The sequence below is a fragment of the Colletotrichum destructivum genome, chromosome 4, assembly GCF_034447905.1.
Source record: "Colletotrichum destructivum chromosome 4, complete sequence".
Taxonomy (NCBI): domain Eukaryota; kingdom Fungi; phylum Ascomycota; class Sordariomycetes; order Glomerellales; family Glomerellaceae; genus Colletotrichum; species Colletotrichum destructivum.
The window spans coordinates 2,222,583-2,243,565 of record NC_085899.1 but is presented as its reverse complement, the minus strand read 5'-3'; the positions used below and the strand labels follow the sequence as shown (position 1 = coordinate 2,243,565).

The window sequence follows — 20,983 nt, the reverse complement described above, 5'->3', positions numbered from 1 at the left end:
GGTCTGGTCGGGCCTCTCTGGTCGGAATTGGGATATTGCAATGCTGTATCCGTACCTTGTAGCCTTTACCCCTTTCGTCAGACAGCCATCTCTGAGTCACGTGGGCAGTTGAACTGATGCTGTATTAGGTACCTACGTAGGTAGTAGCAGGTATTGCCCAAACATGCTGCGGAAAGTGCGATGCAACCGTGATGTGCCTGGGACTTGCCCGTCTGAGTCAGCTCCACAGTTGCTTTGCATTAGGTAAGGCACGTTCTTTCCAGCGGTCGCGGCCACCTTCCACTTTCCAGGTTTCCATTTCTTAGCTAGGTACCTAGGTACATCGGTACCTCCCTAGCGCTTGTGCTGTCCCTAGCCCGCTGACCCAAGATTTCGTCCGTCTGCCGCTGCATTGGCCGATTCTGAGACCGCGCCAGCCTCTCTCTCCCAATCCCAAATATCTCTTGCACTTGCTTCTCCCTTCACTCACGCCACGACAAAATCTGCTTCGCAAGTCAGATAGAGAGCAGCACGCCGTAGCGCAGACGCACTAATCGACTGCACCTTATCCATCAAGTTCGACGCGAAAGTAGAAGATGTCGGGCCTAGACGTAGAGGCGTTGCTTGACGCCACCGCGAAAAGCTCAACCGAAACCAAGACACACGATGTCGACGAACGTCCTAATGGCGACCGCCCCGAGCGCAAGGAGCGTGATCGCGGCCGCGATGGGAGCCGTGACAGAGACTACGAGAGGCGTCGCCGAGACCGCGAGCGCCGCGACCGGAGCACGACACGAAGCCGTCGCGGAACCCCGGACGACGTCAAGGCATCCACCCCTCGGAGCGACGCTGGTAGCCACAAGAGTAGGCGGAGAAGCAGAAGCCGCGATGATGACCGCCGTCACTCACGTCGTCACAGAGGAGATGGTGATTACTACAGAGGCGGACGAGCCCGCTCCCGCTCTCGCTCGCCCCACCGCTCTTACCGCTCATCCCGCGATGACTATCGCGAACGCCGCGACCGCTCCGATCGCTACTCTGGGGACCATCGCCGGGCAAGGGATGATGATCGTCCCGAGACTTCTTCCAAGCGTGAGGCTACACCACAACTTACTGAAGATGAACGGGATCGCCGCACTGTTTTTGTCCAGCAGCTCGCCGCCCGTCTTCGCACACGCGACCTGAAGGCGTTTTTCGAAAAGGTCGGCCCTGTCACCGAGGCCCAGATTGTCAAGGATCGCATCAGCCAAAGATCCAAGGGGTATGTGCCAATCATGTAGAGAACGAGGGCCGTTGCAGAATCGAGCGCTAACCATTTCCCAGAGTCGGTTACGTTGAATTCAAGAACGAGGACTCTGTCACCCAAGCGCTTCAACTTACCGGGCAGAAATTGTTAGGTATCCCTATCATTGTTCAGATGACGGAGGCCGAAAAGAACCGACAGGTTCGCACCACCGAAACAACAAGCGCCCACCCCAACTCGATCCCCTTCCACCGGCTTTATGTTGGCAACATTCACTTCAATGTCACCGAGCAGGATTTGCAGGCCGTCTTTGAACCCTTCGGCGAGCTTGAGTTCGTCCAGCTCCAGAAAGATGACAATGGACGCAGCCGAGGCTATGGCTTCGTACAGTATGTGTTCTCCTCTCGCTCCCGACTTTCGGAGAGCCTCGCTAACCGATTTCAGATATCGCGAAGCCAGCCAAGCCAGGGAGGCCCTTGAGAAGATGAACGGATTTGATCTTGCCGGTCGCCCGATTCGCGTTGGCCTCGGAAACGATAAGTTTACCCCTGAGAGCACTGCCAACATATTGCAGAGATTTCCTGGTCAAAACCCACAGTTTCAGGGCTCTGCATTCTCTGGCGCGGGCGGTCGCGGCCCCCAGACGTCGGCATTCGACCGTGCCGGTGGACGAGACAGCGAGAAGTCTGGCGGCGCTAGTGCACTCGACGACACCGACGTCGCAGGCGTCAACTTTAACAACTACAGCCGTGATGCCCTGATGAGAAAGCTTGCCAGGACTGATGATGCTTCCAACGGAGTAGATGAGCGACAGGTGCTGAAGCCCAAGACCGAGACCAAGCCACTTCCCGTCAACGTCAATATGGCCAGCCGATGCGTTGTCCTGCACAACATGTTCGACCCAGAAGAGTAAGCCAACCCCCTTTTCCCCGTTCATTCGTGTCTTGAACGGTGCTGACCTCGTCACAGGGAAGAAGGCGACGAATGGGTCAAGGAATTGGAGGATGACGTACGGCAAGAAGCCGAAACCAAGTACGGCCGTGTCGTCCACATCTCGGTCGACCCGAACTCCAAGGGCGATATTTACCTCAAGTTCGACAAGGTCCAGGGCGGCGAGAACGCCATCAGAGGTCTCAACGGCCGCTACTTCGGAGGCAGGATGATCGACGCGTCGCCTGTTGTAGATGCCGTCTACAGCAGTTTGTTCTCTCGCACACGAGCGATCTGAAAGCTAATACATGGCCTCGAGAAGCATCGTCTAGGATCCCCATAGTAGGTATTGACCAGATTCATCAAGCATGGTCTTCGCTGACACAGGCAGCAAGCCGATGTCCTCCGTTTCCATTCCGTTCTTTTAGGCGGAGGCTGCGACACGAGGGCTCGTGTTCCTTGTTCTTGGTTGTCAGTTGTCTAGCCGAGTCTTTGTCGCGACGGAGAACAAAGGTCTACCCCAACAACACTGGAGAGCGAATCCACTCCACACTGATTATCTGCAGAAAACTTTTTTTTGATCGCACATGCCAATCATTTCTGGCTGATACTTTGTACCTTAGGTTGTTTCCTTTTAACGCCCCCCTCCTTTTACATGCGGAGCGCGTATGACAGGTTGCCAAAAACGGTGTCTGGGTAAGGAACAAGGAAACTGTAGTTCATGAAAGCTAGCCTACTTAGGTATTGAAACTGTTCTTAGTATACGTTGTGCCACTGGTAAGCTAGCTGGCTTTGCCTATCAAACTGCCTGGCCTTCTGTTTATTTTATTATTATCATACCCACTTTGTTCTACTTCCTTGATACTTTCTGGTTCCTGTTTACAAGGGCTGCTGGTTTTTATTCAGCTGGCCAGATAAAGGCCTCAGCTTTTGACACTAGTGTGTGCCACTTCTGCCATGGTGCTGTACTCGTATGGTGTCCTAAGCTCCTAATGCCTATTTGTCTATCCTTGTCTGTCTCTCTATCCCCTACCTTCTCTGTTCAACTCTAAACAAACATGCTGTTTCCTTGCTGCCTACATTGTTTTCCTTTCTGTAAAACAACTGTCTGTAGTCCGTCACATCCCCTTGTTACCACAGAGCATGTATTAGATATCTCTACACAACCTTATGCTAACGGATCACAGCAACAAGTTTATTGTCTTCTATACCCATGTACCTAGATATCTAGTGATACGTACCTTGCAGGTTATGTAAAGTAGCTCTAAAGCCGATGTCCATCCAGGCATGAAGTCATGGAAACCCCTGGGGCATATACTGCCTCTTGATACTGGCTGCCTCCCATCAAACACAACCGAGGGGGGATTACAGATCGATTGGCCAATGGTGGTCAGGCACAAGATATTGTGAAGTCGTTGAAACCGTAACCACCAACATTATCTAAGCCCGAGGTTCTCCTCTCATTAGGGCAATGCATCTTTACGTAGCACGTTCAAACAAGCTTGCTCAGGTCTCAGCAGTCTGTGCTGACATCTTTTCAGGAGATCTTGAATAGTATCCTTCTGCGTTTACACTTTGCTTGCTTCTTCGATCCTCGGGAGGAAGAGAGTTTGACCAAGCCAGGCCAGCCTCCACAGATCGTTATCTGCCAGTAGCTGAGCAAGCTCTTCTTGCCCTGCTATGATAATCATTGTTCCTGTAACACTCCCTCGCAGATAGTGTGCTTATGACCATCTACTCACTTTGTTCACTTGCCCCCCCATCATGTTTGGGTATAGATGTTGAGGGTTTGATTGCCCCTAAACAATGACACATACAAACGGTTTATCTTAGGACTGCTCCTGATATCGTCAGCAGTATCTGCTTGTTAGGTCTTATAAACATCATTTAAGGGCTATCATCTCTAATGATCCAGGTATAGACATCCTCAACGAAGCTTTACTTCAACCAATGGCTCTCCATTACTATACTGGGAAGACTACCTAGGATTGCACTACAACAACACAAGTGCGTTACGAGGACACCATTAGTACCCGCCTTGGTCTGGTTAAGGCGAGTACCATCAGACCACAGTTCTCCCACCTTTACGTCTAGAGGCTCTTCACGAGCTGGTAACTCCCCTTGACCCTCGTGGGCTCCCGCCTTTTCCAGGAGTGGAACAGGAGAACTCTTTACCCTTCTTTCTTGTTCCAACTTGCCATCATTCTCTGCTTCCTCTTCCCCCCCTTTCCTCATCCTCTTCTGATCACCAAAACCCTTCTTCCCCCATCTTCATCCATCTTATTCTCATCGCTTTTCCTTTTTTCTGTTCTCCAAATCCGTTCTCCTCTCTCTCATCATTCAAGGCCGCCCTGTTCAGCTCTCTGAGAGCTTGCAGTGCTCTTTTTGAGACTCGATCTTTCGAAGTTTTGCTCGACAGCCCACATCAGCCTTCATTCTCCTGCCACGAGGCTCTTCTTCGAGCACTAACAGTACCTTGATTGGAAAGATAGCATTAGATTAACAGCATCTAGGTAAGAATTCTCTTTTTCTTTACCTCTAGCAACCTCCTCTCCGCCTGCTTGATCAGTAATCGTTGACACGCGTTCTCGGTCTAGACTTTAGATCATACACAGCATTGAGTGCTCTCTGAGACACCCAAGAAGACGAACAACTTGATCCTTGACCTGAGGGTTTGGCTTGCTCAGACACCGCGGTGTGACATCGACGCTACGTTAGCAACGCTTTTGAAGACCTGATTTGGTCTGTCGAGTTCTCGCCAGGTGAGAACACTAGGTTGGACTTGAATCTCAGCTGACGCTACAGACAGACAGCAGCGCCGGGATCGAATTCGCTACTTCGTTCCTCGTTGGACGTTTATCCCAGAGGACAGGCTTCATCACTTCAGACTAGAAGAAATCTCTGCTTCGGCATTCATCAACACGCCTTCAGTCTGGATAGATTGCGTCGGTATGTAATAACTTTCTTCATGCTCCAACATTGCCTTCTTCTTTTTTTTCACTCCCCACCAGATCTAAATGGCTATGGGTCGGCATTTCACTATTGGGCAATACCAATGATGAAGTGGCCCATCACTCACTCTCTACACTGGCTTCCATACCATGACAAGTGTTTATGGATGGGTAAGTCAGCATTTGATTCAACCATGATGGGTTTTCATTGTATTCCCTTTTCTTTCAGGCATATCTGGCTATGTTTCTTTCGGGGATGGGGACCAGGGTGTTGGGACAGGGCATTGTGGGGGTACATTGGTCCTGAAGATTCACCTGGGTTTACCTAGGCTTGCCTGCGTGAGCTTAGACAAATCTATGCCTCACCTGTGCCTCTCCCATCATCTTGGTACATCTATTCTCAGACCATCATCTGGGTGCCTCACCTGAAAAGGTTAGCGTGGTTTGCTCCTGCCTCCTGCGCAGACAGGAACCTACCTTTTCCAGAATATCAACAACTCTTCTCCTCTCGTTTTGTCCCCATATCAAGCAACACCCATCACCAACTCTCATATCACTCTGGCATATTCCCTTTTCCCTTCTCATCTCTCATCACGAAAGTATCGTCACGACATTCCTGTTCTCCCTGGGCATATCAACACGCCCTCATCGTACCCTACAAGCCTTAAATCCTTTCCCCCCAAAAACTCTGACGAGACTTGCGTGGCCACGATGGCGGACTCAAACACCATGAGCTCCGGCTCTGGCAAAGATCCTCATGGTGGCGTTCGTCTCGCAGAGCATTCTCCCCAGTTCGCTGCCACTCGCCAGCCGTTCGAGTCGACGCCACCCTCGACAAACGGCACTGTTCGTGACTCCAAGTCGCCATCAGACGTCTTCGCGGCCGATCTTTCTGACCAAAATTCGCAGCCATACACTGGAGACTACCAGCTGCCTCAGCCTCCCAAGCTTCAGCAGGCAATCATCGCTTCCAGCAACGGTCAGGGTGTTTCTCAGCACGTCAGATCCTCCAACGTCCAGGGTCCCGGCAGTTTTTCCGCAGGAAAGGCATCCATCCGTTCAGAGGGAACCGTCTTTGCGACTCCTGTTGGCCGTTCCGTCATTGAACCCACTGCTGCGGGCCATCGATCCGGTCCTCTTCCTTCGACCACCCCTAGCCGCGAGTTTGGGCTCGTTCCGCCCAGCATCAAAACTCCCAGTAATCACACTCCCGGCTCCTTGAATACCGAGGTTCGACGCACTCAGTCGGGTCCGGGCCTCGCAACCATCTCAGAGGAGAAGAAAAAAGCCACTCACAACACCGAGCGCGGCCAGACGAAGAAGATAATCGCAGAGATGGCTGCCCACTGCCAGATTGATGGCCCCTTGGTCGGACCTCTTCGGGACAGCAGACGCTCTGAGCTTGCCCGAAACCACGTAAGTCGCTCTCACTTCAGGCTTGCCTCGGCCTCCTCGCCCTTTCGTCGTTGTCGGAATCCTCTTCTTCCCCCGATTTGTCTTTTCCACTCTGATGTCTCATTCGCCCTTTTTTTTTTTACCCGAACACTCTTCTCATCCAAACTACATGCTGACTTCAAGGTAAAAGCCTGCTTGGATTCCTGCCCGTCAAGTTCAAGCAGGTATCATGACTACCCAGCAGGCGATCCGCCGCACCCCTGGCATCCCCAGCAAGATCGCCAACGATCTTTGCGAGGGCCTCCAGAAATATGCCCAGCAGGTCAATGACGTTCTTCGCCAGGCGGTCAACGAGGTTGCCGACATCAAGATTGACCTGGAGTATAACGACAAGGTGCTCTGCTCCAGCAAGCTGGAGGCCAGCATCATTACAGAGGAGCGTGAGCAGCTCAAGCGGGATATTGCAGACATCCATCGTAAGTACGAGGATCTTGAAGATCGCCTTGCCAGATACCATGTCGAGCAGGAGAACCACAAGAACGCAGTGCTTGAGTTCCTAGCGCGCCTCGACCCTCGCAACGGCAACGACGAGGAGACCCAGAATGATACCATTTCCGAGCTGCTCCAGGTGCGTTTTTCACGAAGCTTTTAGACAATGATCCGCACTGACTGGTTTACCACAGGCTCTCAGAGACTTCATGAACCGCCCTAGCTCCCGTTGGATGCATGGTGAGCGCGACAGCGACTCATCCAAGGCCATCACTGTTCTCAGCTCTGCCAGCATTGCTGCTCTTGAGAAACAGAACCATCCGGAGCAGGCTCAGCAGCAGGCTCAGAAGGCTCAGAAGGCTCAGCAATCTCAGGAGACTCATGCTTCTCAGGCATACGATTCCCGCGAGGTTATGCCTTCGGCGAGCAATGCCCTGCAGCCGTTCAAATACCAGCAGAACACAGAGCAGCACTCCGCCCCCGCCTACGCGCCTGCTCAGAACGGACTGCCCTCTTCATACCCAGGCACTTTCGGCAACGCTAGACGCCCTGCGGACAACCGCACCATGTCGTCTGCTGGCTGGACCCGCTCCTCCGGCGTTGCGCGCGTTCAGCACAGCATGGCCCCTCCTGGTTCTTACTCCCGACCCGGAGATACTCGCAACGATTTCACCGGTGAGTACAAGCAACCCAACAGCTTTGAGGACCATGGTAGCTCGAGCGGTCGTTTCGACACGATGCCGTCTCGCCCCGGCACTTCCATGGGCAACCGCGGCGGCTCCAACCAAAACACCTTGTTCCGTCCCAATGCACCAGAGTTTCATCCTAGTATGAATGGCGGCATGGACCACGGCTTCGATCGTGTTGATTCTTCTTACAACCTCAGCTACGGCCCGGGGTCCAATGCTGGCTCTCGCCACAGCTTTAACGGTGGTGGCGGCGGACATTTCACCAGCCCGACTCCTCGCTCTGTCAGCCGTAACAATTTCAGCAACTTCGAAGGTCCTCCCCCCTGCGGCCGCTACCGTGGTCCTCCTGAGGTGACGTTTCCATCTCAGGGCCCACCTTTCGGAATAGGCTCGAGCCAAACGCTCTACAGAAACGAATACAAAGTTGTCAATCAAACCAACCGTACCCACGCACAGAACTCGTCCGGCCACAACTATCACACGGGCAACTACCCTCAGCAGGGTAGTTTCAGTCCTGGCTCTTTCGGTCAGGGCGGCAGCGGCTCCAGCCGTATGGTCACTAGCCCTTTCGCACTCGGCCACGGCTTCAACGAGGAGGAGGCCGGCGACAACGAACGCTATGCCCGCGCCTTTGAGGGTGTCTGGGGTCTTGCTCGGGGCTAGGTGCTCCAGTTTGCCTCGGAGATTGATCTCACCATCATGTCGCGCTTCAGCGAGGTCGCGCTCTTGCGCTACATGACGAAGCTGTACGCTCCCTTCAGCGAGCAGCATGCCTGGTCTTATATCCGCCAGCACATGAACGACCCTATGAGCCGCGCTTGCTTGATCTCCCGCGCCATGATCGACCTTTTGGTCAACCGCATCTTCGCGTTCGAGGCCTGGGAGGGATTTTCGGTCGATGCTGATCGTCAGCTGCGTGAGATTCGCCACGAGATGAACAACCTCCTTGGTAAGTCGGCTTCTCCTTCAGTGCCATTTGGCTCGAATACGTTGCTTACTCGTCCCACTTGCTCAGCCGGTCAAGGCGGTGCGCTTCAGGTCTGTATCGACCGCGTCGCGGCCATTGTCAACTCGTGCATCAACCACGAGCGCTACGACGCCTACCGCAACCACCGCATCGAGTACTTCCAGGCCGAGCTCCGCGAGATGCTCTCGCCCTTGCTCATCTCCGAGTCCTCCGGCGGCCCCAACCTGGAGGAGGCCGATGAGGCCCTCCACCAGATGTGCGAGAAGGCCTGGTCCATCTCGGCCAAGATGTTCACCTCGCGCTGGACCTTTGAGTTCCGCTTTCCGGGCACCGGAGCGCGCTTCAACACCCAAACCATGGTCGGAATCGCGCCCAATATCGGTCCTCAGCTTCTCCAGGCCGAGCACTGGCGAGTTCAGCTGGTTGTTACCCCCGTCATTACCGTGCGCAACGACACGGGCTCCTCGATCTCGGTGGCTTCCATTACCAACGCCCATGTCATCTGCATGAAGTAGTCATTGGTTTAACCCTTGGCTCTCGACACACCTTGTTCGTGTCATTCCTCCTCAACTTGCCTTGCCCACCCCGTCATTGCTCCCTCTGTGCAACAATGGAGTCAACAATCCGGGCCGAAACGACAACGACATGTACAATTACGAATTTGCGAGTTTTGCTTTTCTTGCCTCTTTTCGGCATTACCCTCCAACGATACGACATTGATGCCACCAACAGGCAGAGCTCTTACAGACCAGTGGAGCAGTGCCTATACCATCTCGGTGGGAAACCACTCACTGGGCTTGGTCCATGAGACCTCGATGAGACACACACACACACACACACACACACAAAAAGGAGAAAAAAAGCCTCCCTAAAGGGGGGACGAAATTGGCTTTTGGGAAGCCGCCACCACTACCACCACTTGGGTTTCTTCTCTCAGCATGTTGGACTATTTGCACCTTGCCATGCCCCCCTGTTCGACGCCACTCCCTTTGGAACTTTAAACAGACCTTGAGGATCACTTTTGGAGGATCGCGAGAAGTGGTGGGAGGTCATAGGCGAATGCGAAGGATTGGGTTTACAAAACTGGCGATGACAAACGGCAAAGAAGAAAGCGACAAAGGAAAAATTGGGGGGGGGGGGGGGGGGGGACCTGGGCGGGTGAGGGACTTCTTCTTTTTGCTCTTTTTTTCCTCACTTATAGACGGTGGAACGTTCCTGGCCATCTAGCAACCCGAGTCTTCACCAGTGTTGAGGGAAGCTAGGCGCGGTGGTCAAGGGGCCGGATTAATGAGGGAAAGGGGGAAAGGTCACAAGTGAGCGGTAGAAAAGCACGGAAATAAACCCTCCGAGGAAAAAACCGAGACTACCATCATTTGCAGCCAGCAAAGTATTCCAAGTAAAAGGTTCCAAGTAAAAGGATCCCGGACTTGCGCGACCTTTGGTCGTGCAATACTGGGTTCATCGTGACTTTGTCGGTTGCCAAAGCGTCTGCAGCATGCGTTGATCGTCGACCGAAACGAGACGTCAAGTTCCATCACCAAGAGGTCAATCGCACGAAACACGAAAGGAAAACTTGACGTGTCTTTTTTCTTCTTCTTTTCCCCCCTTCTTTTGCCTCACGCGCCGCCAGGGCCCTTCTCAGTGGAGAGCGACGCGGCATTCTGTCTAGTGAAGCCTGCCTACCTAGCTTGACTAACGCACCCTCGGCGAAGGAGAACACTGGAACCACGAGGCACCTCGCCCGCTGCTACCGCGGCTCGGTGTCCCGTCTCGCGTCGTCCGCGATGCCCACCTCGTCCCCTGCATATTAGCCCGCGGTCCCTTTCTTGGATGGGTATCTGGGCCGTCTCTGTAAACCTCTCCCCTTCGGGCCATGATGTTTGCTTCTACGGGATGATTCACATCGCCCCCGACATGGAAGCGACCCCCCCTCCCGCCCACCCCGCCCCGTTATGCTCTGAACCCTTAGCCCCGGTGGCGCGGCCCTGCGAACGCCGAAGCCTGCAGCCGTGTGAAATTTCTCGGCCTTCGTTTTCACTTCATCACTTGACCTTGCCCATGATCGTCTCGGGGCCCCGCACAATGTCCAACGTTGCCGCTCTCGCCTTGACGGCGTTGAGCATGCTCCTCTCAAAGTCGTCGCGCGACCGCAGCACCGCCTCGACCCAGCTGATCTGCAAGTCCCAGTACGCCGTCTTGAAGGCCTCGAACGCGTCGGGGGTGGCGTCCTTGTCCACGGTGAGCAGTTGCAGGAAGTACTCGGTGACGCGCCAAGTTTGCTTGACCGTGTTCCCGACGTCCGGGTTCGGCAGGGCGCCAAAGTACTCGAACGCCGTCGAGATGTCGTTGAAGAGCTTGTCCTGAACGGGGTCGGAGCGGCGGAACTTTGCGCCCTTGTTGCGCACGGACGAGAGGTAGCGGATCAGCAGCTCGTCGGCAAAGATCTCGGTGAAGATGTCGACGAGCGAGTGGTGCAGCACCTGCCGGTAGTCGCCGACGTACTCCTCGAACGTCACCACCATTTGCTTCATGGCCGTGCTCGTGTACCACTTGGGCGTGAAGAACTCGGGCATGACCAGCTTGAAATCGACCGAGAAGATGAGCTGCACGAACTTGGTAATACACCACGTGCTGAAATCGATGTAAGCGTCGCGCAGCAGCTCCACCTCGCCCTCGGCCCGCTCCATGTACGCTGGCGAGACGAGCGGCTCGAACTTTTGCTTGAAGTTGGACAGGTACCCGAACCTGTTCTCCTCCTCGTTGTCGTCGACGCACGCAATCTGGTCATTTGCCGTGGCCACGAGCCAGTCCTGCAGTGGCTGGAACCCCTCGAGCTCCAGGATCTTGCTGGTCTCGAACCTCGTGGCCTCTTCGTCGAGCATCCTCTGCCACGACTGCTGCCTACCTCGCAGTCTCAGGAACATGGCGTCGATGACGCCCTCAATCACGTCAACGCGCTTCGAGTTGGCCGCGGCGTCGATCTGCTCGCGCATCATCCGCCACATGTCGACAAGGTTCCTGGATCTGAAGTATCCGTACTCATCCTGGTCCAGGTTGGAGCCTTCGACATTGCGCTCCGCAAAGTCCTTTTGCTCGGCGTTGAAGATGCGCTCGATCCATTCGTCGAGGAATTTGATGATGAGCTGCCGGAAGTCGCGGACCAGTTCCGTCTCTCTCGAATCGATGACGTGGGGCGTGAGGTCCTCCTGCTTGAAGCCCAACTTCTTCATCTTCTTGTAGTACTTCTCCGGCCAGTTGATGATCTCCAACGTGTTGGCCGAGGCAGAGTCCGGGTCGTCGATCATGCCGACGAGGAAGTCGTGCATCGTCTGGTGATAGATGTCGCCGTAAGTCTTGAGGACCTTCCATTTCTTGGGCATTAGGGGCGTCATGCCCATCTTGACCGCATTCAGGTCGTTGAAGTACCATTTTAGGATCTTATCTAATGCCGAGGGATCGTCCAGGAACTCTCCCCTGGCCTCGGCGAACTGGCCCTCGACGCTGATCTTGATGGCCTGCGTGAACTTGTCCTTGTAGCCACGCACCTTCTTGGCGCCGTCCGTGATGCTCTGGAACCGCGTCGCCATCTCCTTATGGTCCTTGAGTGCCTCCTGCAGCGCCAGCACCCTCTGGTCACTCTTCTCCTCGGCCTCGATAACGACGGCGAAGCGTACCACTAGGCCGTTGTTGTCGTTGACCACTAAGCTTATCAGGTTCAACGCAAGAATGCCAATGTGCTCGTCGAACCAGTCGATCATGGTGTCCAGCCTCTGGAAGTAGTCCTCAAGCGTCGACTCCAGACTCGGGTCCTCGGCCCTCTGGATTTGCTCCATCGCGTCGTCCCGGATGTTTCTCAGCTGCGTCAGCTCGTAATGTATGGGCAGCAGGTTGGGCATGTTCTCCTTGTCCTCCTCGTCCTCGGCCAGCATCCGCTCGACGATGGCCAGACGCTCGTTGAAGGTCTCGAGGTTCTTGCGCATGGCCTCGACGGCGCCGAAGTTGCGGTGGGCCTGGGAGACGAGGTTGATGCTGTTGAAGTCCTTGATCATGTTTTGCGACTCGGAGCACAGGCGGTCGATCTTGATCATCTCCTCCTTGATCAGCTGGACCGTCTTCTGACCGTCCGTCAGACCCGTCATGCCTGACTGGGTAGTCTCGAGCTGCTCGCGCAGGCCGCTGCGAAGCTGGGAATCGACGGCGGTCTTCTTGCGGGAAAACTCATGCTTCAAGCCGGCGATCTTGTCGAGGTCGTCGGGATGACGGAGGAGCTCTGCGAGCTTGGGTACGAGCGCATCCATGGCGGGCGATGGGTCTAACTGGAGGGGCAGCTGAGGCTGAGGTGGCCAGCTGTCGTTGGGTTCAATTAGGGATGTGGTCGATCGGTAGGACGGCGGTCGATCTATCGGTCGGTAGGGTATCGATTGCGCATGCGGTAGAGAGCGTGGGGTGTAATTGCGGCGGTGCCATTAATCATATCGCGTTCATGTGGATGTTGGGCTACGGGGTCATCGCATTGCGTGCCGCAACCTGGTTTTGTGTATCCGTACCGAATACCGGTATGGGTGCTTGATGCTTGATTGCAGCGGGTGCAGGGCGGGAAAGGGAGAGCCGGCGGGGGCACGGGCCAGTGACGGTGCGGTATTCGACCAGTGCACTCCTGCCGAGTTCATAGTTCTACAGCACTGGGCAATCGTGACGACTACCTACGTTCTTTGGTGGTAAGTGCCTACAGGGGGGGCATATGCGTGCGCCTCGCTGGATGTATATATCTCATCAACTCTTATGACGAGCGAGTTGGCGCCGGGGTGTTACTTCAATGTCAAGTTAAGTAAGGTGGATTTATGGTATCTCATGTTACATGATCTAGACGCCCTTCTCTCGATGCCCTCAACTAGGAGCAAATGACCCCCCATCCGCTCTATGCCAAATGATGCTGGATGCCAAAAATACAACGCAAGTGAAAACAAACCAACTACAACCCATGGCTGCTCTACTCAACCATGGACTTTCCAATCTCACTCTGCCAGCCCTCTGCCCTCTCGAACCCGTTCGAGTGCGTCTGGAAGTCCATCAAGGCCTGGTACACCTCGGCTTTGGAGCTCAGCACGAACGGCCCGTACTGCACCACCTCCTGGTCTAGAGGCGTGCCGGCGATAAGCACGAGGCGAGCGTCCTTGTCGGCGCCGGCGTCGACCTCAATGTTCACGACGTCGCCCTCGTCCTCGAACACGACGTTGTGGAACTCATCGACGACGCGCTGCTGCGACCCTGTGCCAAAAATGGCCTGGCCCTCGAGCGTGTACGCGAAGGCGTTCCACCCCTTGGGCACCGGCTGGGCAATCGTACCGCCGGGCTTGACCTGGATGTCCAGGATCCATACGGGCGTGTAGGCTAGGTCGCGCACCGAGTCGACACCGTGGCTCTGGCCCGAGATGACCTTGACGTGGACCTTGCCGCCGTCGACGTCGACCGTGGGGATCTCCTTGGCGCGCAGATCGCGGTACCGCGGCTCGCAGGCTTTGAGGTGCTTCGGCAAGTCGACCCAGAGCTGGAGGCCGATGTTGGCGCTGCCGTCGGGATTCTGCTTGGGCATCTCGGCGTGCATGATGCCACGGCCCGCTGTCATGAACTGCAGGTCGCCGGCCTCGATGGTGCCCTTGTTGCCAGCGAAGTCCTCGTGGTCCACGCCGCCGTGAAGGAGATACGTAATCGTCTCCTGGCCCCTATGGGGATGGTCGGGGAAGCCTGACCCGGGAGAGATACTGAAGTGATCTATGTGCGAATGTCAGCAATCTTAAGTGTCTGTAGCCTGAGTGACCAAAGGAAGGAGGGGAGAGGGAAAACATACCGAGCATCAAAAAGGGCGAAAGGCTCCTAAGCTGAGGGGTTCCGATGGAGCGGCGGACGCGGGCTCCGGCGCCCTCGGCCTGCTCAACGGCCAGAAAGACCTTGCGAATCGCGCGGGGAACAGACATGTCGGTGGCGTACAGGTGGTCGTCCGGCTGGTCCTGTTGATGATGGCGTTGATGTTGTTGTTGTTGCTGCTTGGTTTCCGCTTCGGGGACGATGTCGTTCTGAATTGCGCCTGCAAAGTTGAAGAAGTCGCTCGTAGTCGCGACGACCAAATCGAATATCTGTTCTCTGAACAGGACGATGGATGTGATTCCCACGATGATGGATAGCAGTAGCGAGAAAGACTTCATTGAAGGAGGGGCGGCGGCAAGGGGAACTATTTGTACGCAAATCGTTCCGTCAATGGGGTTGAGATGGGAGAGAGAGGATAGGGACTGAATGAGTCTTCTAGAACTCGGGAGTTCGAATTGACTAATGAACTAATTATACTACAGCTGTCGTTCTCGCCCGCTCCACATTGCAAATGCCACTCGTAAGGGAGAGAGGCCGAAATGGCGACTTCGACCCAGCGAGCATGATCGTGAGAGCGCGCGCCTGCCTGCCTTATGCGCTTCTCTGGTAAGCAACCCAGCATTAGTCAATTTTACATCAGCAGTGGCCAAATCTGAGCTGGACCACACCTCCAGCCATCAGGAGGGGCCGGCCCCGTTTACGTCAGCGTCTGCGAACTGGCAAACGCGCCCCGCTTCGCCCGCCGCGCCAGTGAAGCCGCAAACAGCTCCGCCTTCTCATGTGTATGTAGCCCGCTGACAGAGCCAGTGGTAATGGGCTGGAATCCTTCCATCACATGTGGGTTGGCCACCCAATCGCAGAGGCCAATGGCGGCCACGCCAGAGAGCCGCCAATCAGGAGCCGGTGATCAAGTCCAAGTTTTGTTCTCACAGGACTCAGTGAAGTCGCCCTCCTCCCGCCGCCATATTGGGCTGGTCTCCAGCACTTAGAGGACGGCTCAAGGTTAGCCTCACAGAAATGGGAAGTTAGGGGGGCGTCGGCTTTTGCTGTTCATCTCCCAGCTCTACGATGTCCTGATGCCCTGACCCCCCTCCCATCTCTCCCGCTTCTTGCGGGTTACGCAGTGTGGTAGATAGCTTGTGTTGCCTCGGCCAAGCTCCCTCGCCCCTGGTGTCTGCGCGACTCGTGCAAGCTATTATCGCAAAGTGCACCCAGCGGCCTTTGCAGGCAGATCGAAAAGCCCCCTCCACAAGCTAAATTCACATGTAGTTTACTTCACGTGCAAAACAGAGGCCGCAAAAGAAACACAAGTATCTATTATTTTCATCCTTATCACGATGTCCCATACCAACTCCAGCTCCAGTGAAACTTGTCCCTCCGTCAGAGAGCAGCACCCAGTCAGACTTATGCTGCCTTTCGTGGCGAAAAGTGATCAACCTTCAGGGAAAGCATTGTGTCGTGGCCGAGCCGTTCTCGCCTGCTAAGGGAGTTCCAACTCGATCGATTTGCCCCGGAATGGAGGGCCAGAGCGGCGCACTAGATACCCTTTCTTGTACACCACACCAATAATCGAAATAGACATAGAAAATAAAACACAATACGTAAACAGTACATAAAAAACCCTATATCCGAGGTATAAGTTCCGTTCCGTTGCTGTATGTCGTTGAAGCGTCCGCTGTCATGACTGCGGTCCAAGAACCCAAGCATAGTTCGAGAGTCGGTTTGAGATTTGGCCGCGAGGGAGGGGAGAAGGGTATATGAAATGGAGGGTGATGGTGAGGGAAAGATCAGTCGGCTGTACCGAGGACGGAGCCGCGGGATTTGTTTAGTTGTTGATCTTCTCGTTGGCGACCTCCTTGGCCTCCTCCTTCTTGTAGTGGATGACGTCGCCGACCCAGATGATGAGTTCGCTGGTGGTGATGAGGGCGGTGCTCACGACGGCCTTACCGAAGGCGACCACGTTCTCGTTGCCGACCTTCTTCTTCTCCTGGCTGTATGTCTTCAGGACGTGGTCCTTGGCCTCGAAACCTGTGCGGAAGGGAAGAGCAACAATGCCCTTAGCTCCGGCATAGAGCTCCTCAGTGGGCTTCTTGACGACGGGGAAGCGCTCATCGATTGCCGACAGGGCCTGGTCACCGAGGTTGTCTGCCTTTTCGGCATACGGACGCAGGTAGCCCCAGGGACGAGCGAAGAAAGGGAGAAGGGGCTCGGCGAAGGTCTTATAGACGGATTCGGTCAAAGCCACAGACTTCTTGCCGTAGGGGTTGTTCCTGAAGGTGACGACACTGTCGTGTACCGCAGGGTAATCCAGCAGGTGCTGCGTGCACAGGTTAGCCATAATAGTGACGGAGATGAGTTGGGGCTGGACGGCGCAGAGGCTTACCTGAATGGCTGCCGAGTTCACGCTCGGGAGGTCGCCGTTGACTTGGGCCATTTTGGGCATTTAGAAAAAAGGTAATGGGGATATTGGGAGCTTGGTGATGTTGATTCGTCGAAGCGCGCAGGCCCGGCGAAGTCAGGTCGAAGGGTGGTTTGCTGCGGCAGCACTGCTCGTGCTTGGTACTACTGTTGCGTGCTTGAGCTTTGGTATGAGGCTCGGGGGCACAGTCTCGTGAGAGAAGGAGAGAATTGGGAACAGCTGTAGGTCAAGATCGGTCAGGGTGAGGTTCAGACCAAGAGAGGCTTGATGAGTGAGCGGCGATGCTGGTGATGAGCTGAGATGGACAAATGACAGGTCTGGGAAGTCAAGTGGTAGATGTTTTGATGGGAAGGTTGGGAGAAGGAGAAAGTTTTTGGTTGTTCGAGGGGGCGGGCGAGGGAGTAAGTGAGTAAGAAGGAGAAGGGAAGGGGAAAGGTATTGGAGGGAGGACGATGTAAGGTAAAGCTAAAAGGGAGGGAGACTTACGGGAGGCAATCGGGGCAAAGCGGCAAGAGAGAACGTGTGGGAGGGAGAGTTGGAGTAGGAGTGACGGGGAAGAAAGAGGGAGAGCGAAAGGCGGCTGGAACGGAGACGGATGTGTTGTGTAATGGGTGCAGTGAGTGGTGACGAGGTTGACGCCACAGACGGGCATGGACTGAGATGAAAGTATTTATCTACCAGACACCAGACACCAGACACGGTCAGGGGAGAGGGAAAGAGAGAGAGAGAGAGAGAGAGGAAGGGGAGATAGGACGGGCTGGGCTAAAGGTAAGTTGCCTGAACCCCTTGGGATGCAAGACTCAACTCCCTACTAGCCAGCCCAGATCAGATTAGCATGTGCTTCAGACATTCACAAGTCGCAATGCGTGGACAAGGACGCGCAGGAATGCCGTGGTGGCGGGTCCGGCCCAAGTATCCCTACCAACGAGGTACATGCGCCACATGCCAATGGGGGACGTCGTTCTTGCGCTTCTCTTCTGCTTCTTCTGCTTCTGCTTGCTACTCTGCAGCGGCTTGGGTCAGCAGTGTCCCCTGTCTCCTTTTCTCTTCATTTTTTTTATCGTGTTAATTCCCTCCCTCTCTGGCACCAGCCTCCTTTTTTTCTTTCGTTTTCCCTCTCCAGCGGGGTTTCCCTTCGTCTCGTCTTCATAGTATCCGTACTTGGTGCAAGCCACATGCACTGTCACCATCAATTTTTTGGGGAGGGGTGAGTATTACCTTTTGCAGCTCCCCCATCACTACCCCTGTCCCGCGATTTCGTGGCAGAGAAACACCTAGCGTGTGGGCATGGTTTCCGTGCAGGCATTCGTTGGACTGTGGACTGTGGACAGGTGCGGGAGCGAGCCGGCGACATAAAATGCGGCAGATAATGGGCTGGACCAAGGTGTGACAGGCGAGTGAACATGGCAAAGTGAAAGAAGTGCTCCATCTAACGCCAGCAGAATCATCAGCTTGTAGGTAGGCTCACAGCAGCAGGGAACCTGAGAGAAGACGGGAACAAAACTGGAGGCAGCAGCCGTAGCTTGCATGCATCCCTATCATCACCCTAGGTCCTTGACATGTGAAAGTGGTTCTGTCGCCCCGCTATGCGTGTCGATGTGGAATATTGTTTTCGAATGAGGGTCACCGGTGATGACGAACGGGGCAGGTTTCCGGATATTTCCTTTGGCCATAACTGTTCGACAATTGCAAAAACTTGATATCGGAGAGTAGCAGCCCTCTGCCCTCGGTCTGCCGTCCGCACACAACATTGATCAAGAAGAGGCGGATGAGCTGCCGTAGGTAGCTCCGATGCAGAGGCATGTGGTCGGCACGGGCTGTAGTGAGAGAGAGGGGCATCCGTTTCTGCCCTGTGCTCGTAGGACAATGAGTTGGTTCGGATCAGACCGTTGCACATTGCAGCTTCTCCTGCCTCTCTCTGTCTCTCTTTCCTCCTGTCCGTCACCGTCACTGTCCCATTATCGCTCCGGGATTCAAACGCACGGCGCTTCGCTACATGCTGGCCGGGCCGTCATTATGTCATCATGAGAACGATGGTGCAAGCACGTTCCGGATTGATGAGCTGCGAACACAACAACAGAGCCACTCCGGGGGAGGGGGATGGCGGGGTATGGCAGCTTTGTTGGCTGGTCGAGTCGCCGCTCAACACGTATGCATGCCTAATCTGACAGTTTGGCTGGGCACGCCGCTGATCTGTGTCCCAGAGGACGAGTACATCGAATGGTCTGTGAGTCGAACGATGATGGATGAGGCGCATGCGGAATGGAAGCTCGGCTCCTTGGTCCATTGGATGCGACCTTGTCGGATTGGAGCTCTCTGCGACTGGGCGAAACCAAACATGGCCTTTTCCTTCCATCTACTGCCTGCCTCGAGAACGAAAAGGCACATAAGCACACCGTCGAGATGACGAAAAGCGTTGCAAGAACGGCTACTTTGATATCTCAAGGAGTCATGCTTGTTCAAGGTATCCAGAAGGCAAGGACGACTGTCTGGCAGTACATGTCCTTGCCCAGGTAGTTCCTTTCCACATGGAGGTACCTTGCCTTGACCCAATTGGCCCTGAGCCCTGCTCCAAGCTTATCGCTGCGTATCACAACACTACCTCCCCTCCCCCCTCCTCAAACCTTAGCACGGGAAATCCCAAGCCAACGACGACCACATCCTGCACTACGCCGCAAATAGCGTGATACTTGGAGACCTCGACGGTGCAAGCTCCCTACCAATCTCGCCCAAGACGACGAAATCGTCGCGAACCTCGAGCCCGTGTACCGGCAAGGACAAGGTACCTAGACCTTGGTGGCTCTCTTGGTCGAGCCTTGGGACAGCGCTTTGATGCGATGCTACACGGGTCCGGCCTTCACAAGTTCAGCCCAGTTTGCTCAAAATGAGGGGGGTGAGGCCTCGGCGTTTCCTCCCTTCCCCTTGCCATCTCCTCTCTCCCTCCTCCGATCTTGATTCTTGCTGCTGATTGCTTGATTGCTGGAAGCTGAACCTGGCGGCGCCATTGCTGTTCTCTCCCTTGTTCCTCCCTTGGATCTCGTGCAGATCCTTTGGGTCGTCGTGACGGCTCAGACCCGCGCCATAGAAACCTAGTCTCGCCGCCGGCCAGGCATTTGGATATAATATGACCCGTGAATGCGCCAGCCAGGCCTTTCCTAATTTCTCATGTTCGATTTGGGGTTGCTCGTGTCAATCAAATCTCCCCTGACTTCTCCTGACCACCCCCAATATGGACTGACCTCCTTCGCTTTCTCTCGGAAAGGGAACTCGGACTCTCGGCCCTGCCCCTGCGCTGCCGCGGCTTATCGTCTTCGTCGTCCACAAGTACCCGTCTTCGTACACCTTGGCCGGTGGGAGGGGAAATAAATGATCAACGGCACCTCGGGAGCCAAGCCAGCAAGAACGAGGACGGACGGTCTACACTAACGCAAGAGGCAGACAGAGAGAGAGAGAGAGAGAGAGAGAGAGAGAGGGGCGGGAGGGGAAGAAACCCCACCATCCTTCGCCACTTTCGTCCAACTGTACCGGAGTCGTCGACGCGGCGAGCCGCGCTCCCTCGTGTCCCATCCTACAATCTGGCAATCAAGTCCTGTAGGCCACGATAATCATCGGACAATTTCGACGTCGTAGCGGCACTTTTCTCTCTGCGAACCCCTGTCCCCTGATTGCATTCTGGTGTCGCCCTCCTGGGAGAGGGAGCTCCACAGTCGACTGCACCAGCCACATGTGCCCACATTCACATGTCAGACAATGTCTCACTCTGCCTGCAAGGACGTCCTCAACGTTGAGACCTTCTCCACCACCTACTCCTTTGCTTCGTATGCCACTGATCTCATCAGCGCTTAGTATGCAGAAGACATGCTTCTTCACTCGTCTGGCACTTTTTCTGCATTGGGAGGTCAAGTCTCCGCCAGTCGGCGGACCTTCTCTCGGAGGTTCGAGGTGGGTGCAGCGCGTCATTGCATATCGTTTCTGCAATCGAAATCGCCCGTCCATAGCGCCGCGGTATTTTGTCATGATCCGCCTCACCGACGACACTGACGAGCGGGAGAAGAA

The 20,983-nt window shown here is 55.0% G+C and overlaps 7 protein-coding genes across 7 annotated transcripts; 3 read left to right on the top strand and 4 right to left on the bottom strand.

Moving 5' to 3' along the window:
• Nucleotides 1-416: 416 nt before the first annotated feature.
• CDEST_06570 (Putative RNA recognition motif domain, splicing factor, RBM39, splicing factor RBM39, linker) lies at nt 417-2,991 on the top strand. Its single transcript, XM_062922729.1, has 5 exons — nt 417-1,240; nt 1,303-1,611; nt 1,667-2,131; nt 2,192-2,494; nt 2,544-2,991. Exons 1-4 carry the CDS (start codon nt 576-578, stop codon nt 2,448-2,450), a joined length of 1,698 nt encoding a protein of 565 aa, XP_062778780.1. The 5' UTR covers nt 417-575; the 3' UTR covers nt 2,451-2,494; nt 2,544-2,991.
• Nucleotides 2,992-5,814: 2,823 nt separating this feature from the next.
• Nucleotides 5,815-8,339, top strand: CDEST_06569 (uncharacterized protein; the record flags this gene model as incomplete). Its single annotated transcript, XM_062922728.1, has 3 exons — nt 5,815-6,519; nt 6,689-7,126; nt 7,182-8,339. The coding sequence occupies 3 exons, from the start codon at nt 5,815-5,817 to the stop codon at nt 8,337-8,339; spliced, it is 2,301 nt and encodes a 766-aa protein (XP_062778779.1).
• A 36-nt stretch (nt 8,340-8,375) lies between these two features.
• Nucleotides 8,376-9,158, top strand: CDEST_06568 (uncharacterized protein; the record flags this gene model as incomplete). The annotated part of the gene is made up of 1 exon (XM_062922727.1): nt 8,376-9,158. The coding sequence occupies one exon, from the start codon at nt 8,376-8,378 to the stop codon at nt 9,156-9,158; it is 783 nt and encodes a 260-aa protein (XP_062778778.1).
• A 1,071-nt stretch (nt 9,159-10,229) lies between these two features.
• On the bottom strand, nt 10,230-13,206 carry CDEST_06567 (Putative exocyst complex component EXOC3/Sec6). The gene has a single exon (XM_062922726.1). The coding sequence runs from the start codon at nt 12,939-12,941 to the stop codon at nt 10,686-10,688; it is 2,256 nt and encodes a 751-aa protein (XP_062778777.1). The 5' UTR covers nt 12,942-13,206; the 3' UTR covers nt 10,230-10,685.
• A 255-nt stretch (nt 13,207-13,461) lies between these two features.
• CDEST_06566 (Putative pirin domain, rmlC-like cupin domain superfamily, rmlC-like jelly roll) lies at nt 13,462-14,996 on the bottom strand. The gene is made up of 2 exons (XM_062922725.1): nt 14,492-14,996; nt 13,462-14,415 (listed from the first exon to the last, which is right to left on the bottom strand). The coding sequence occupies exons 1-2, from the start codon at nt 14,844-14,846 to the stop codon at nt 13,634-13,636; spliced, it is 1,137 nt and encodes a 378-aa protein (XP_062778776.1). The 5' UTR covers nt 14,847-14,996; the 3' UTR covers nt 13,462-13,633.
• An 808-nt stretch (nt 14,997-15,804) lies between these two features.
• Nucleotides 15,805-17,769, bottom strand: CDEST_06565 (uncharacterized protein). Its single transcript, XM_062922724.1, has 3 exons — nt 17,414-17,769; nt 16,892-17,190; nt 15,805-16,825 (listed from the first exon to the last, which is right to left on the bottom strand). The coding sequence occupies exons 2-3, from the start codon at nt 16,949-16,951 to the stop codon at nt 16,334-16,336; spliced, it is 552 nt and encodes a 183-aa protein (XP_062778775.1). The 5' UTR covers nt 16,952-17,190; nt 17,414-17,769; the 3' UTR covers nt 15,805-16,333.
• A 2,504-nt stretch (nt 17,770-20,273) lies between these two features.
• CDEST_06564 (uncharacterized protein) lies at nt 20,274-20,983 on the bottom strand. The gene is made up of 2 exons (XM_062922723.1): nt 20,424-20,983; nt 20,274-20,344 (listed from the first exon to the last, which is right to left on the bottom strand). Exon 1 carries the CDS (start codon nt 20,942-20,944, stop codon nt 20,510-20,512), a length of 435 nt encoding a protein of 144 aa, XP_062778774.1. The 5' UTR covers nt 20,945-20,983; the 3' UTR covers nt 20,274-20,344; nt 20,424-20,509.